General features: G+C 50.0%; 1 protein-coding gene across 1 annotated transcript in view; it reads left to right on the top strand.

Moving 5' to 3' along the window:
- Ccdc88c (coiled-coil domain containing 88C) overlaps positions 1–14083 on the top strand; it is a 123522-nt gene that overhangs the window by 105736 nt on the left and 3703 nt on the right. The window contains 5 exon segments of the mRNA XM_036206178.1: positions 5011–5199; positions 6779–6847; positions 9748–9782; positions 9784–9820; positions 11220–11509. Coding sequence (XP_036062071.1) covers positions 5011–5199; positions 6779–6847; positions 9748–9782; positions 9784–9820; positions 11220–11509 — 620 coding nt within the window.

The raw sequence follows: 14083 nt of genomic DNA, 5'->3' as shown, positions 1-14083 counted from the left end.
CAGATTTAACCTTGGGTCCTGTAGTCTTGGGGGACACAGGGTTGGTGTTTGGAATTGGCCAGGGGCTCTGAGGACGACAGGAGCTGGTTGTCGGTGTGGTAGTTCATCAGCATCTCAGGCCAGATGAACTGCACATGACTGCCGTGGGCGGGAAGTGAAGGGCAGCCTCTGGTCTTCCCAGCGCTTCACCACTGAGCCCTTTTAGCATACTCCCTTGCGGTCAGAATCTCATCTAGAAGATGGGGTGTTGGGGCTGGAGGGACGGTTCAGCAGTGAGGAGCACTGGCTGCTCTTGCAGAGCACATGGGTGTGATTCCCAGTACCCGCATGGCAGCTCACAGCTGTCTACCTCCAGCTCCAGGAATTAGATGCCCCTCTCTGGCTTCCACAGACACTGTGTGCATACAGTGCAGTTAGATACATCCAAGCGAGTACTCATACACATTTAAAAAAAAAAAAAAACTATTTATTTGTTTGTTTATTTTGAGGCAGGGTTTCTCCATGTAGTCCTGAGACTCACTATGTAGACCAGGCTGGCCTTGAACTCAGAGATCCACCTGCCTCTGCCTCCCAAGTGGGATTAAAGGTGTGCACCACCACATCCAGCTCTTTTCTTTCTTTTTATTTTTTTAAAGCAAGATGGATTGTTGTGCACACCTACAAAAGGAAGAGGTTGGCAAGGCAGGTTGGTATGCTACAGACATTATTATCACAGTCACTGCCAGGTTTATAGTGACTGAACACTTTCAAAGCTAGGTCCAAATTTCATATGTTATGGTATCCAAACTGACCATCATAGAGTCTGAAATACAAGTTACCTTAAACATTTTGAGATGGTCAAGTTTACTTTTCACTCTTTTTTTGGGGGGTGGGGGGTACTTATGCCAGACCTTCACTCTGAGTAACTTCAATTTTATCAAAGACACTGGAATTTTCTGAACTCATGTCAGGGAAGCCAGGGCTCTCAGGGGCTGATGGAACGCCGAGAAGGAGGAGCAGGTGCCCTCTGTGGGCTGCGTCGCATTGGCCAATCCAAGTACTCAGGTGGTCTTCAGCTGTGAGGCGAATACACGCTCCTATCAGCTGCATCTCCGTTCTTTATGCGGATGCGTAGGTGAAAGGTGAGCCGGTGCCCAGGCAACGGTGAACGGGCTCATGATGCAGCTCAGTCTTGTCTAAACTCGTTCTGTAACCCAGACAGGCTGTGAACTCATGGCAATCCTCCTGCCTCAGCCTCCTGAGTCCTGGGACTACAGGGGAGAGCCACCACACCCCAGCTCTTAACTAGCTCTAAACATTAGCTTAACATTTCTTATAGCCAGAGAGGGGTCTTGTGGCTTCCAGTTTCCATACTGGCAATTTTTGAACATTTCCCATTTCAGCCTATAGTGTTGTTGAAGTTGAATGCATGAGTTAGTTGTGCTCAGTATAGTTGAGTTAAGCAGACTTTCAGAAGCCCTGGCGTGGTGGCACACTCCCTGAGTCTTAACACTTGAGGGGCAAAGGCAAGTGGATCTCGGAGTTCCAGCACAGGGCTACACAGAGAAAACCTGTCACAAAAAGGCAAACAAGAAAGAAAACTTTCAGAGAAAGAGTGTCTACCTGGTCCAAACTGCCACTGGGAGCTGAGTACCCTTTGAACCGCTTTGCGTGTTTTCTATCTCCTCTAATCCCTCACAACCCGTGAGGTGGATGTTTTTTATGTTATTTGCTAGAAGATGGACTCATGAAGGTAACACTGAGGATTAAAACCGATATAGTAATAGAGATCCAGGCCTGGTGTCCCAGCCTCTGGCTCCCAAGCTGGCGCTGCCGCAGTAACTCAGGTGTGGTCACCAACCTGGGACCCTTATGCGATGGTGTGGGATTTGACCACTAGGTGGTGCTGTGGCAAAGGAAATAGTAGAGATTCTGGTTTCGGCTTTAACCCTAAAGCAGAAGTCTGGAGCTAAGATTGATTGTCTGCCTTGTGGTGCCTCCACTTTAAAGGCCAAGGAGTGGAGGACGTGGGGGAGGGGGCCTGAAAGGAAATAATCTCCCCAGGTCTTGGGGGGTTGGGGAAATGAGAAAGACACTTGCGTGTTTCTAAACTCATGTTGTCAAGGGAGGCAATTCTAGAATTACAGCCTACGGTGAGTACTTCAGGTAGACTGCTCTGACAGTGGGCCAGCATGTCATTAGGTGTGTCCAATGAGTTGTCAGGGAGCCTGTCATTAAAAGGAATGAGTAAGAGAAGCTGGCTTCCATGTTAATAAGCATTCTTATTTAATAATTTAACACACTGAAATTGAAAAATCATCTAAACCAGTGGGCGGGCAGCTCCTGGGGCAGCGTATAGTTCTCCTGATGCGCATCATGAGTAATGGTTGGCACTGGGGTGCCACTAAAATTAAATTGAATCGGAGCGTAAATGGTTCTGGCCTGGGTATTGGGTATTGATTGGTTGGACAGGACTCTGCTTTCCTAAGTACCTTTGGCTAGCCTGGACTCATTTGTGATTATTGTTCACTTCATTTGGTTTTTCTTTTTTGTTTGTTTTTCTTCTTCCGGGTTATCACAATGATAACCATGTAGCATCCCAGCGCAAAAAGAGTCCCTTTTTGAGAAGCAAAAGCAAGGATAAAGACAAGTCTCCGTCGGCCCACCCAGCTCTCTCTAAACGCCTGCGATTCTGGTCTTCCTCTGACATCCCATCCTCTCCCAGCGAGTCTGTCTGTCTCTCAGACATTGGGGATTTCTGACCCCCTCCTTTACCATTGTCTGCATCATGTGTCCCCTCCTTCATTTCTAAAATTCAAGCTACCAACCAAAGGAAGTTAGTCCCTGAAGGCCGCGCGGTCCCTAGTGGACCCCGGTTCCTCACCCCAGTCACACAGTAGCCATTCCTGGATCCTGACCGCAAAATAGAAGATGAGTTGACATGCTCCCTGGACCATTCTTCAGCACAGCACAGTTTAGGGGACCCTCGGGATGTCCGTGCATTTACTTATCCCTGGGCCAGGAGACCCGTGCTAAGTAAGTGAAGAGGCCTTGTGCTCCCCCCTCCCTGCATCTGCAAGCTTCTGTCGTGCCCATGTGCAAAGCAGGAGTGGCCAGTTGTCGCTATGCTTCCTGAAACACCCACCGGCGAGCGAGCGAGCAGCCTTTCCAAAGATTTATTTCTAAGCAGCTCAGCTTTGTCCCCTGCTCTTTGTCAGAACACAGAGCTACTGGCTTCTGCTCCTGAGCCCCTAGTCTGTGTTTTGAAGGATTATCTGCTCTGTTTGAGCATTTTGAATAATTGAACTGATTCTGCCCAGCCAGAGGCAAGTTTTATGACTGTGTTGTGGTTCTTTGACATCGTGGATGGTGAAATTAAAACCATAGTGGACAGAGCATATATCAGGACATAAGTCACACCCAGAGCAGGGGGAGATGCCGACTGGAGAGGTCACCACCACTGTCCACGGTTCCATCTCACATCACAGCTCTGTGATTTGGGCCATGGCCCCTGTCTCCTATATGGTTATTACATAGTCTCCCTTAAAATGACTCACTGTTTGCAGTTCACTTTATCTTAAAAAGGAAAGGTTATTGTCAGGACATAGAAATCAGGTGACCAGCAGTAGTGGCGCACGCCTTTAATCCCAGTACTCGGGAGGCAGAGGCAGGCGGATTTAGTTCGAGGCCAGCCTGGGCTGCAGAGCGAGATCCAGGAAAGGTGCAAAGCTACACAGAGAAACCCGGTCTCGAAAAACCGAAAGAAAAAAAAAAGAAAAGAAAAGAAATCAGGTGACCATACAAACCTGTAACTATGACAACGTTAAGGTTGGTTATCATTGCCGCTGACTTCAGCTGTGAACCTGTCTTTAAGAACACCAAGCCACTGTGGTGCCTGGTCCCAGAGTGTGCCTGTCTTCCCCGCGTGCTGTTGGAATTGTGCTAGTCTCTGTCTGGTGTTCATGCTAACTGCTTGCCCATCGCCACCTCCCTTCTGGACCTTCAGTTCCACCTAACCCACAGGCAAGGCCCCATCACTGTTCCTTCTCCCAGACTTGCCTCTTGCTTCTCATCAGGGTTCTCATCAAAGGCCAGTCTGCCCGTCGGTTCAGATCCTGAGATCTGGGCCTGGACACCACACAGAAGAGCCCTGAGGTTGAGGGGCTGGAGAGTCCAGTTTTTACCAGAGCGGCTCCAGCTGCAGCCGGCACTTGGGCGTACGGCATAGGCCTTACACAGAAGGCCTGGCCAGCTGCCAGGAATGCTCCTGTCTTTTTCTTTTGTTTCTTTGGGGCTGTTTTGAGGGGCTGGGGTTCGAACCCTGGGTCTTACCCATGTGATGCAGGCACAGTACCACATCACTGCCCTCAGCTCTCCCTGCTCATTTCCATCCTGTGTCTGGAGGTCCTACACTTACTCCTATTTGGTTTTCTGTTGATTTAGGGGGGTTTTGTTTTTGGTTTTGTTGTTTTTATTTTTGAGGGGGTGATTTTCAAACATATTATTAATTTCAACGGGTATATATGTTTATAGCAGAAAATTAACACTGCTTAAAAGCCCAAGATACAAGGGGAAAACCACCTTGCAGAGATTAAAGTTTTGGGTGTTTTTGTTTTGTTTCTAAGAATAAACTCTTGTGAGCTTGTCCCTGAACTTCCTTCTGACACCCAAAGGATCCCAGTTGGCAGGACATCTGCAGATACTTATTTGAGCTGTTGAGACAGGACTTGGGGTTCTAGACAGGAGCACAGGAAGTGTACCCTGAGGCTGACTTCTGGCTCGTCACTAACGTTTTATCTCTCCTCTTGAGTTGTGTTTCTTCCCTGCCAGTCCCCCAATGCTAACCGTGTGACCCACACTGGAACCTGAGCTAGCCTCGTGGTAGCCGCCTCGTCTCAGCCGCAGCTGGGGGGCCGTCTAGCTTGTGTCTCTGTGGTTTGTGTGCCCTGCCGCACCTGCTTTGGACCTCCATGTTCTTGCCCAGCCTTGGCATGGGCTTACAGCCTCATTTCTCAATGTCTTCTGCCCCAGGCCCCGGGGATCAGAAACCAAAGCGAGGGTCCCCTCGAGGAGGCAGTGTTGACCGCACGGATGCCTCCACCGACCCAGCTGTGAAGTCCTGGCCCTCAGAGCCTGGCTCCCGGACTTTTTCAACCTCAGCCACCATGGCACCCCCTTCCAGCTCCACCCCAGTCCCCAAGCACCCAGGCCGCACCAAAGGTGAGTAAGACCTCTAGATGATGATCTCTGGGCCTGCAGCCCTTCTAAAAACAAGGTACTCGCAGAGGGGAAACACTGATGAAGATTTTGAATCACAAAGTTGGTGCAAGCCCTGTCTCTACTTATCAGCCAAGTGACTTTGGATAAATAATTCAACCATCAGTAGGCCTAAGTACCATGAGAAAAACCTCAGGACCCAGCAGCAGCAGTAGCAGCAGCAACATTCAGGCTTTAGTGGCACTGAGGCTGGGCTGATACCAGGCAACTCCCTGGAGTCAGGAGATACGTTCTCCAGAAAAGATGAATGAGAGGGTCTCTACCCCAGAAGTCTGTTGACAGAACTGAGGACAAATGTCCCATGCTGAAAACAACGGCATCAGTGAAGAGTTTGCAGATGTGCGATATACTAGAACTCCAGTGTTCACCCCTCAGGTGCAAAATCAATAGTCTTTGGGTCTCATTAGCTGAAGAGATTCCCAGCCAAATGGCTTGGTCAGATGTCAAGTAAAACCTATAGAGTTTCAAGTATTCTGTGGACACCCGGGGAGAGCCTGCAGCCCCGAACAGAGGAAAAGCCAGTGCAAAAGTCACTGGCATAAACCAGGAAGTGTTTGGAAGCATTGAGATGAAAGTGTTACAATGCCTAACGGTGACAAGAAAAGTTACTGTGCTCATGAAACAAGAACAGGATGCTATGAAAGAAGTGATGGCAAGAGAGAAGCATTTGAAATCTAAAATAGGCAAACAGAAGGGAAGGAATGCCTAAAACTGCCATCCATATAGTTGAAGAGAGATGAAAATACAAAAGAAGAAAGAAAAAAACAAAGACAACTGAATATGATTGCTTCTTCGGGGCTAGACCGACACTCAGCCTTGGAAGGCTTAGCCGCTGCACAGCCTCAATGCTATAAGTAAAACTCATGGGGCCCCTGAGCTCACAGTCTGGACAGTTGTTGCCAGTGGGTAGGTAACTGATTTCAGCATGGAGATCTTGTCCTTTCAGAGGCGACCCCACATTTAGTGCTTAGATAGAGACACTGGCAAGCTTGGAGAGGCCTCTTGATGGCTGACTGGAGGGTTCCCCAACCAATACCTTGTTGGGGCTGAGGGTGCTAGGCCTGCTCACCCTCTCCTTGGGTGCTGGGTCCCCCATTTGTCTTTTTCCTTTCCTTTCCTCCTGCCACCTCATGGCATTGTGGCCTCTGAAGACCAGTTGTAGCCACACCCTCTGCCTTTGGTGCTGCTGGCTTTCGGGATTGGAAGGGCTCCCGGGGCACTGGACCCCTCTCCTTTACCTGGCCCCCAGGCCAGAGCTCCCTTGCCCCTTCTGCACGGGCACAAAGTGTGACCAAAAGTAGATGGAATCAGTCCAGTGCATTAGCCCATCTCCTCTTCCCAGGTAGACAGATGAGCAAAGGCACCATCCATACCCACTCACTCACCCAAGACTTGGACATTACCTTGATTCGGGGAGCTGAACAAAGGGCCGAGATGGTCATGCAGCCAGGAATCCCAGGGTTTTCCTTGTGGGTTGTGGGTGTTCTAGAACCCCAACACATTAACTTTATTCTCACCTTAGGTAGTAATTCAGATGACAACCTCTGCGAGCCTTCCATGGAGCCTGAGGGCCCCTACCCCAGGCAGCCAGGTGAGTGGCTGGTGTGGTATCAGGTGGGTTTTTGTCAGTAGCACTTTGAGTTGAAGCTCAGCAGCGTGGATGTCGTGGAAACCTAACACGGAAGAGGTGAGGGTGGAATTGTTAGCATGGGCGTGGGGATGCACGGGCTGGAGCCTTTCTGAGCCTGCCTTCCCTGCCCTGCCCAGGAGCTTCTTCACACAGTTGCTACTGGGCAGCCTCTACAGGTAAGGAATTCACTGTCCCCCTAGAAGCCTCCAGTTCAGAAAACTCTTGGCATGCCTTGCTGTACAGCAACCTCCAGGTGTGCCAGGGAGTCCTGGTGACCAATGCAGGAACCATGTTTTAGGAGATCCTGTGATAATACTGAGTTGTGTGAAATCTCAGTGTTAGACGTGCTTCTCCCCTGGCTGGGGATGGTGTAAGTTTCTGCAGACGAGAGAGCAGCTAACAGCCTCCCAGGCTTCTCAGAACCACGAGTTGCTTTGGTTTCCCTTGTCATTTCTTCCTCCCTCCCATGTGCCTTCCTTCCTTGAGCCCAGCCTTCACACAGGCAAGATAAGCACTGTACCAGTGAGCTGCCACCCCGAATCCCAGTTTTTAAGTTTATTTTATGTGCATGCATGTACTTCCTGTATATATGTCTGTACCACTTACTGCCTAGTGCCTCTGGAGGCTAGAAGACAGTGTCGGGTTCTCTGGAACTGGAGTCATAGATGGTTAGGAGCCTCCATGTGGAAATTGAACCTGGATCCTCTGAAGAGCCAGTGCTCTTAAATGCTCAGCCATCTCTCCAGCGCCCAGTTCTCAGTTTTTAAAAAGTGACTCTAGGGGGCTGACAGATTGGCTCAGTGTGTAAGGGCACTTGCCAAGTGCAGGCCTGGTAACCTGAATTTGATCCCATAACCCATGCGGTGGAAGGAGAGAACCAAGTCCTATATTTGCCCCTTGACTTCCATACACACACACACACACACACACACACACACACACACACACACACACACAGAATAAGTAAATAAATGTTTAACAAGAATGAATGTTTTAAAAAATAAAAAGCAGTGGACTAGCAGGGTGGCTCAGTGGCTGACAGCACTTGCCACTGAGCTGGATGGCCAGAATTCAATTACAGGACCCACATGGTGGAAGGGAACCAACTCCTGCACGTTGTCCTCTGACCTCTGCACATGCCCTCTCATACATAACACACACTAAGTAAACTTTTTTGTTGTTTGTTTTGTTTTTAAGTAAACCCTAGAAGGGTAGAAAGAAATTCCTTAAAAGGGAAACCTTGGAGGTTTGCATGGGTTCAGTTTATGTCTGATGTGCTTGGAGTAGTCGAGGGAGCCAGCATTGTCTCCTGCCCACTGTTCAGAGAGTAAGACAGTGTTGGCATGAGTTATTTATGATTCTGTGAGTGAAGGCAGACTCTTTAATGAGGCCTCTTGGCCCAGGAGCCCTTCTGCCTTTACCCAGAGTGGGGGACCCTGTAGTAGGAGGGACCCTTCCAAGTACACCAACTCATTGGCCTATTTGGTGCCTGATTGCCTGGCCATGGGGTTCTTCATACACCTCCCGACTCCTCCAGCTTCTCAGTTCAGCAGAGAACAAAAAAGAATTGTTTAATGAACATGAGTGAGCATGCATGGTGGTTCATGCCTGTAATCCCAGCTCTTAGGAGGCTCAGACCAGAGGGTTATGAGTTCAAGGCTACTCTAAACTAACTAGTAAGGCACTAACTCAAAACAAAACCAAAATTAAACAGTAAACATGAATGTTTTCCTTTAGTGCCACCCAGTGCCTGTTACAGAATAGCCTGTGTTTCTGGCTGCCCCTCCACGGAGGGTCTTGGTCCAATATTGTTCCCAAGCTCCAAGTCTTCTTCAGCTCATCCCTAAACACCCTGCCAACAAGTGTGTTCTGGGTACCTGCTCTGTGCAGAGCCTACCACGCTTGGGACTTAGGCCTGTGTAGACACCTGAGCTCCTTGGGGACAGCAAACCAAGGGCCTTCTAGTGTTTCTGAAGGCTTGCCCAGTGCCGCTCCACAGCCACACTTTGCTCCGGAGCTAGAGATGTTGGAATACTGGCCCTGTCCCTCGGGGTTCGGAGCCCAGCAGCAGAGGTGTTTGCTCCCCTCACACTGGCACAGGCTGCTGCAGACTGACCAGGAGAAGTCTTCAGACTCTAGAAGGGATGGTTCAGCCATGGCAAAGAGTGATGTGCCATCCTTCTGCATCTGAAGCAGGGTGATTACTGCAGACTGGCCCAGGCTGACACTCACAATCTCAAGGGTTGGGTCCCTCTACCTGTGTTAGTGGGAGCCTGGAGTTTTCCCTTTAGAACAGATGAATGTTTGAGGCAAGTTGCTGTAAAGAGCTGAAGAAAAGCAACAGCATGTAGAGCAGTCGCTTTGCTCCTGACATCCTGTGAGTACCTACAGGAGACGCTCAGACACACACTGCTGCGTGCACATCCATGTGTGTGCCTGCTGCCATGGACAGTACCTCACTGCTGTTTTGGAAAGGGCTGTTTGCATGTGTTCCGGAAAGTTCTGTGCAGTAAGAGAGGTGGTCTCTATGCTCCAACCCTGGGTTTGCCCAGAGGAGCCTTTTTTGTACTTTTTGTACTGGAATTCTGTGATGTGGCCTGTTTTATTACTGTTTGAAACTAGGTACCTAGACCTGGTAATGAATAGAGACCCAGCTCTGCCAGTTACGGCTAGCCTGCTGAGTGCTGTGTCTAGCTCTCTGTTGCTGAAGCCAGTGGCCTCAGCAGAGTGTATGCCGCATCCTGCAGACCTTCCTGGCTGGAAACACTGGCCTGAACTGGTGTAGAACTACTTTGATGGTGTTAACCTGGGATCTACCTGGTCACTGACCCTTTGTATTAAATACAGTCGTTTCTTCCCAGTGTCACGGCCAAACAGCTTGGAGAGCAGCAGGAACAAACACATCCAGCAACAGCTCGCCACTGAGCCTCAAGGGTAAGGGTCTTCCCATGGAGCACTTGCAATTGTTTATTTGGATGTTCAGCTCTGGGGTCTTACCATTCTTACAGTTCAGCTCTGCTTAGTGGGGCTTGAGACACGTTCTGGTGCAGTCATGGGTCATACACCAAGGCTTCAAGCACAGGCTAGGGAGTTCTGAACAGATTAGAGGCAGGTCCCTTCTTCCCCTGCTACCCTGAGGACATGGGTAAGTCACAGGTCCTCTGGGTCCAAGCTGGGTGGAAAGGGGATAGGGACCAATGTTCTTTTCCACTCAGAACTGAGAACAAATCTGATTCCTTTTGAAAATGAGTTTTGTATCCCAGACTGTTCGCCAGCTCACTCTAGAGCCAAGGCCAGAGTGTCACCAGTCTAGTCTGTGTAGGGCTGGGACACTAACCCAGGATGTTAGCCAAGCACTCTGCCAACTGAGGTACGTCCCCAGGCCGGATTGATTCTTTAGCAGAAATTTTAAATTTTAAGGGTTTTGTTTCATGGTCTGTTTTCATGTTTGGACCCCCTCCCCCCATGCCCCCTGCATTTGAAGAGGACATATGCTGTCATATGACCTTATTGCTCGAGACTAAGTTTATCAATATTTTTCTTCTTAATCTTCTACATGATTGACCCCTGCGAGAGTGACCTTGCACCTAGTGGATGCAAAGTGAGCTTTTATTATGTGAGTGAATGGGAGCTAATGAGCGTGTCAGGGTTAGTGATTTAAATGTCCCTGCTGGCTTCAGTGGCACATGTCCTGACATTGGGACAATGTCAAGGGTGACGTGTAAGCTGATGGGGCCTTCTGCACTGGGCTTATTGTTCCAGTGTAAACCTTCTCCCCAGCACACACACTTCATCATCTGTCTTTTGTGACATGATTGTTGTTATCCTGGGAGATGCACCTTGTTTTTAAGAGGAGAGAAATAGGGGCCAGGGATCGAGCTCAATTTATAGTATTGGCTTAGCGTGCACAAAGCCGAGTCCCGTCCCCAGTACTGCATACACTAGGAACATACATAGCTGTAATCCTAGTACCTGGGAGGTACAGGCAGAAGGATCAGAAGGTCACCAGCAAGGGCAACATGAGACAGAGTTTTTGTTTTGTTTTTTAACTAACTAAATAAAAATAATAATAAAACATGGAGAAATATTGTCTGCTGCCTAAGAGATGGGCAAAAAAAATTTAAATTAATTTTTAAATTTTAGTGAAAGTTTTCTGCTTTTACTTTTGACCAGTTCGTTAAGAGTCAAAGTATAGTGTTAACAGCTGTCTAGGCTGGACAACAGGAGTGCCCAGGACTTGGGGACAGATTTTCTCAGTTGGGATGGCTTCAGGTGAGCTGCAGGGAGCAAGAGAGAGCCGAGACTGATGTGTGCCCCTCCGTTGCCTTCCCAGGTTCCTCTGACCGTCTGCACAGCCGGTGTGAGAGCTTCAGCAGCGCAGACCTGATCCCCAGCAGGGACCCCACCACACTGTCTCGGGACACCAGCACCCCAGGACGTGGTGTTCTCAGCCGCCATGAGTACCCTCCACTCCGGAATGGGCCTGTCCCCCAGGACAGTATCCAGAAGAGGGGTGCAGCTCCAGCCCACACTGGGGGACGGTCCCGCTCGGCCTCACCCAGCAGTGAGATGGTCACCTTGGAGGAATTTTTGGAGGAGAGTAACCGCGGCTCTCCAACCCACGTGAGTTCTCTGGCCCAGCAGGGACAGCAGGGCTGGCTGGGCTGTATCAGGATATTCAGTGCCACTAGCCAAAGGATTGCTGTGAGCTGGCCTCGGGCCCTTAGAAACCAAGGTGGTGGAGCCTGTGGCCAGCCCCCACACGAGGTTTGTGAGCGAGCCCTGAGTGCTGCTTAGTCTGTGCCGTCTCCAGCAGCCATGGGCAAGCGTGGAGGGGCTCTCAAAGGACCGGAGTAAACCTTTAGACTCCTGGGCCCCTGGGGTAGTTGTGTTGCAGCTACCTTGCTTTGCTTCAGTAGAGAACGCAGACTTGGCGGGGCCTGGTACAACTGCTTACATGCAGTGATGTTTGAATTCTGTACAGTACATGCCCTGATGTAACTGAGAGGGCGTGCGTGTGTGCGTGCGTGCGTGCGTGCGTGCGTGCGTGCGTGCGTGCGTACGTGCTAGGGATTGAGCCCAGGGCTTTGTGCCTTTCCTAGTAGTTCTGCTTGGGTTTTTGTTTGCTTGTTTTTAATACTTTTGTTCAACTGTTTAGAAACATGAAACTTACTTGGAACTGGGCATGGTAGTCATCCCCTTAGAATCCTAATACTGAAAAGGCAGAGACATGCAGGTCCCTGAGGCTCATTGGCCAGCCTGCTATGCCAATTGGTGAGCTTCAGGCCAGAAAAAGACTGTTGTCTCAAAAAAAAAAAAAAAAAAAATTCAAGGTGGTCAACATCAGAGGTTTCTCCTTTGGCCTCCACATACATGTCTGCATATTGCAACAATGCATACAGGCACACACTCATACATGCATTACCCACCCATCAAAGACTTGTTTGCTCACACATTGTGAAAATAGGCTGCAGAGGGCTGGAGGTATAGTTAGTAGGGCAGGACCCTGGCGCGCGTGTGCGCACACACACACTAGCTCAGTAGCGTCTCAGCCCCCGTAACCACCTCCTGTGCTCTTCAGGGCCACCCATAGGCTGTAGTATGCTGTCTAAAATTAGTAATGTGATCTTTTGGGGGTTTTTTTGAGTGAAATATACCATCTTGGCCTTGAGGACTGTTGAGTTAATGCTTCGGTTTTTCCCCCTTATTCCCCTTAAATAAACAGATTTTACCCGTGTAGCTTGTACCGAGAGCACAGAGACATTGGGTATATTAAATACTTGCACATGAGTGTTCACTGAGTACCTAGTATCTATCAGGCAGTGGGCATGGTGCCTGCTCTCCACACGTAAAGCCAACCAGCTCCTCCAGAAGTTTGCTGAGTGCCTGGCTTCGTGGTCAGCACAGGAGAGAAACATGGAATGTGGTCCTGGTCTCCTTCCTGTGCTTGTGTTCTGTCTGTCTGTGCTGGCTTCATGGCAGCTGCTGGAGGTCCCCAGCTGAGAAGGACAGAGTACCCTGGGAAGCTGATGTCTCCTGTTAATGCTTTCTGGACCCTGCTGTAGGTCCACATTGCCTGGTAGGCTTGCCAGAACACAAGCCACACTGGGGTTTCTGGCTGGGTGCGTCTGAGGCAGTGCTCATGTTTCAGCGAGCATCATATGAATTGCTGGTACAGAGGCATAGTCCAGGGATTGGGAGAGCCTGCAGCTGGAGCCTGCCTTCTTGTCCTAGAGTGGGTCCACAACAGTGTGTCCTCCCCACTTGCAGGTTCTGAGAAAGGATGAGGGCCTCTCTGCTTAGACCTGTTGTCGGTGACAGAGCCTCAGACCTTACAGACTCCCCCATCTCGTCTCAGCTGCTAAGAGGTCTCTTGTAGCCATTTCTGTTGGGAGTCTGGTGTGGGCAGCCATATAGCCTCCCACACCCGCCTTGAGTGCCTAGGACAGCTCAGTTGTTTGAACCACAGTAGAACCCTCCCCAGTAGGGTCCCCACCCAAGCCTTGGATGCTGGGGTTGTGGGGGAGGCGTATGTTGGGTTCCTGGGGTAGCCAGGAAGGCTGATCTTCTGAACGTGGGTACTCAAGACTTAGAAGTTCACTCACACAAAGACAGATGCTGCACATTTACTCACACAGACGCTAAAAGAAACTGATAGAGGAGTGAGTTCCAGTGGCCGAAGAACTGGAAGAGAAGCATTTGAAGATTCCAAACACTGAATGTATGCATGCTTTAGGGTGTTTAGGCCTGTGTAGAAGGCCAAGTACCCTGACTTAAACTTACAAGTCAGTTCAACAGAAGACAAGAGGGGCCAGGGAGAGAGAGGCTCAGCAGGTACACAATGTTCACCATGCAAGCCTGACAACCTGAGTTCAATTCCTGGAAAGCTGGATGTGTGGCGGCGTACATTGGTAATCCCAGCGCTCCTCCAAGGAGATGGAAGGTAGATGGAAGATGGGAGTTTCCACAGCTGCCTCAGGGCAGCTAGCCTCGGGCAAGCAGGGAGGCGGCAGAAGTGAGAGGCCCTGCCACAGCAGGTGGAAGGTGAGAGCCAGCTCCCTCACCTGCACACAGGCCAGGAGTAAATGACTGAAGGAAAACAGAAATGGCATGCAGAGAGGAGGGGGCTGGTGTGGAGATGGGCCCCGGACTCAGCCCTGGCCTAACCTCAGACCTGCCCTGCCATCTCGGGTTCTG

This window comes from Onychomys torridus, chromosome 14 (genome assembly GCF_903995425.1).
Source record: "Onychomys torridus chromosome 14, mOncTor1.1, whole genome shotgun sequence".
Taxonomy (NCBI): domain Eukaryota; kingdom Metazoa; phylum Chordata; class Mammalia; order Rodentia; family Cricetidae; genus Onychomys; species Onychomys torridus.
The sequence above is the reverse complement of the archived record's forward strand: the minus strand, read 5'-3'. Positions and strand labels throughout refer to the sequence as shown.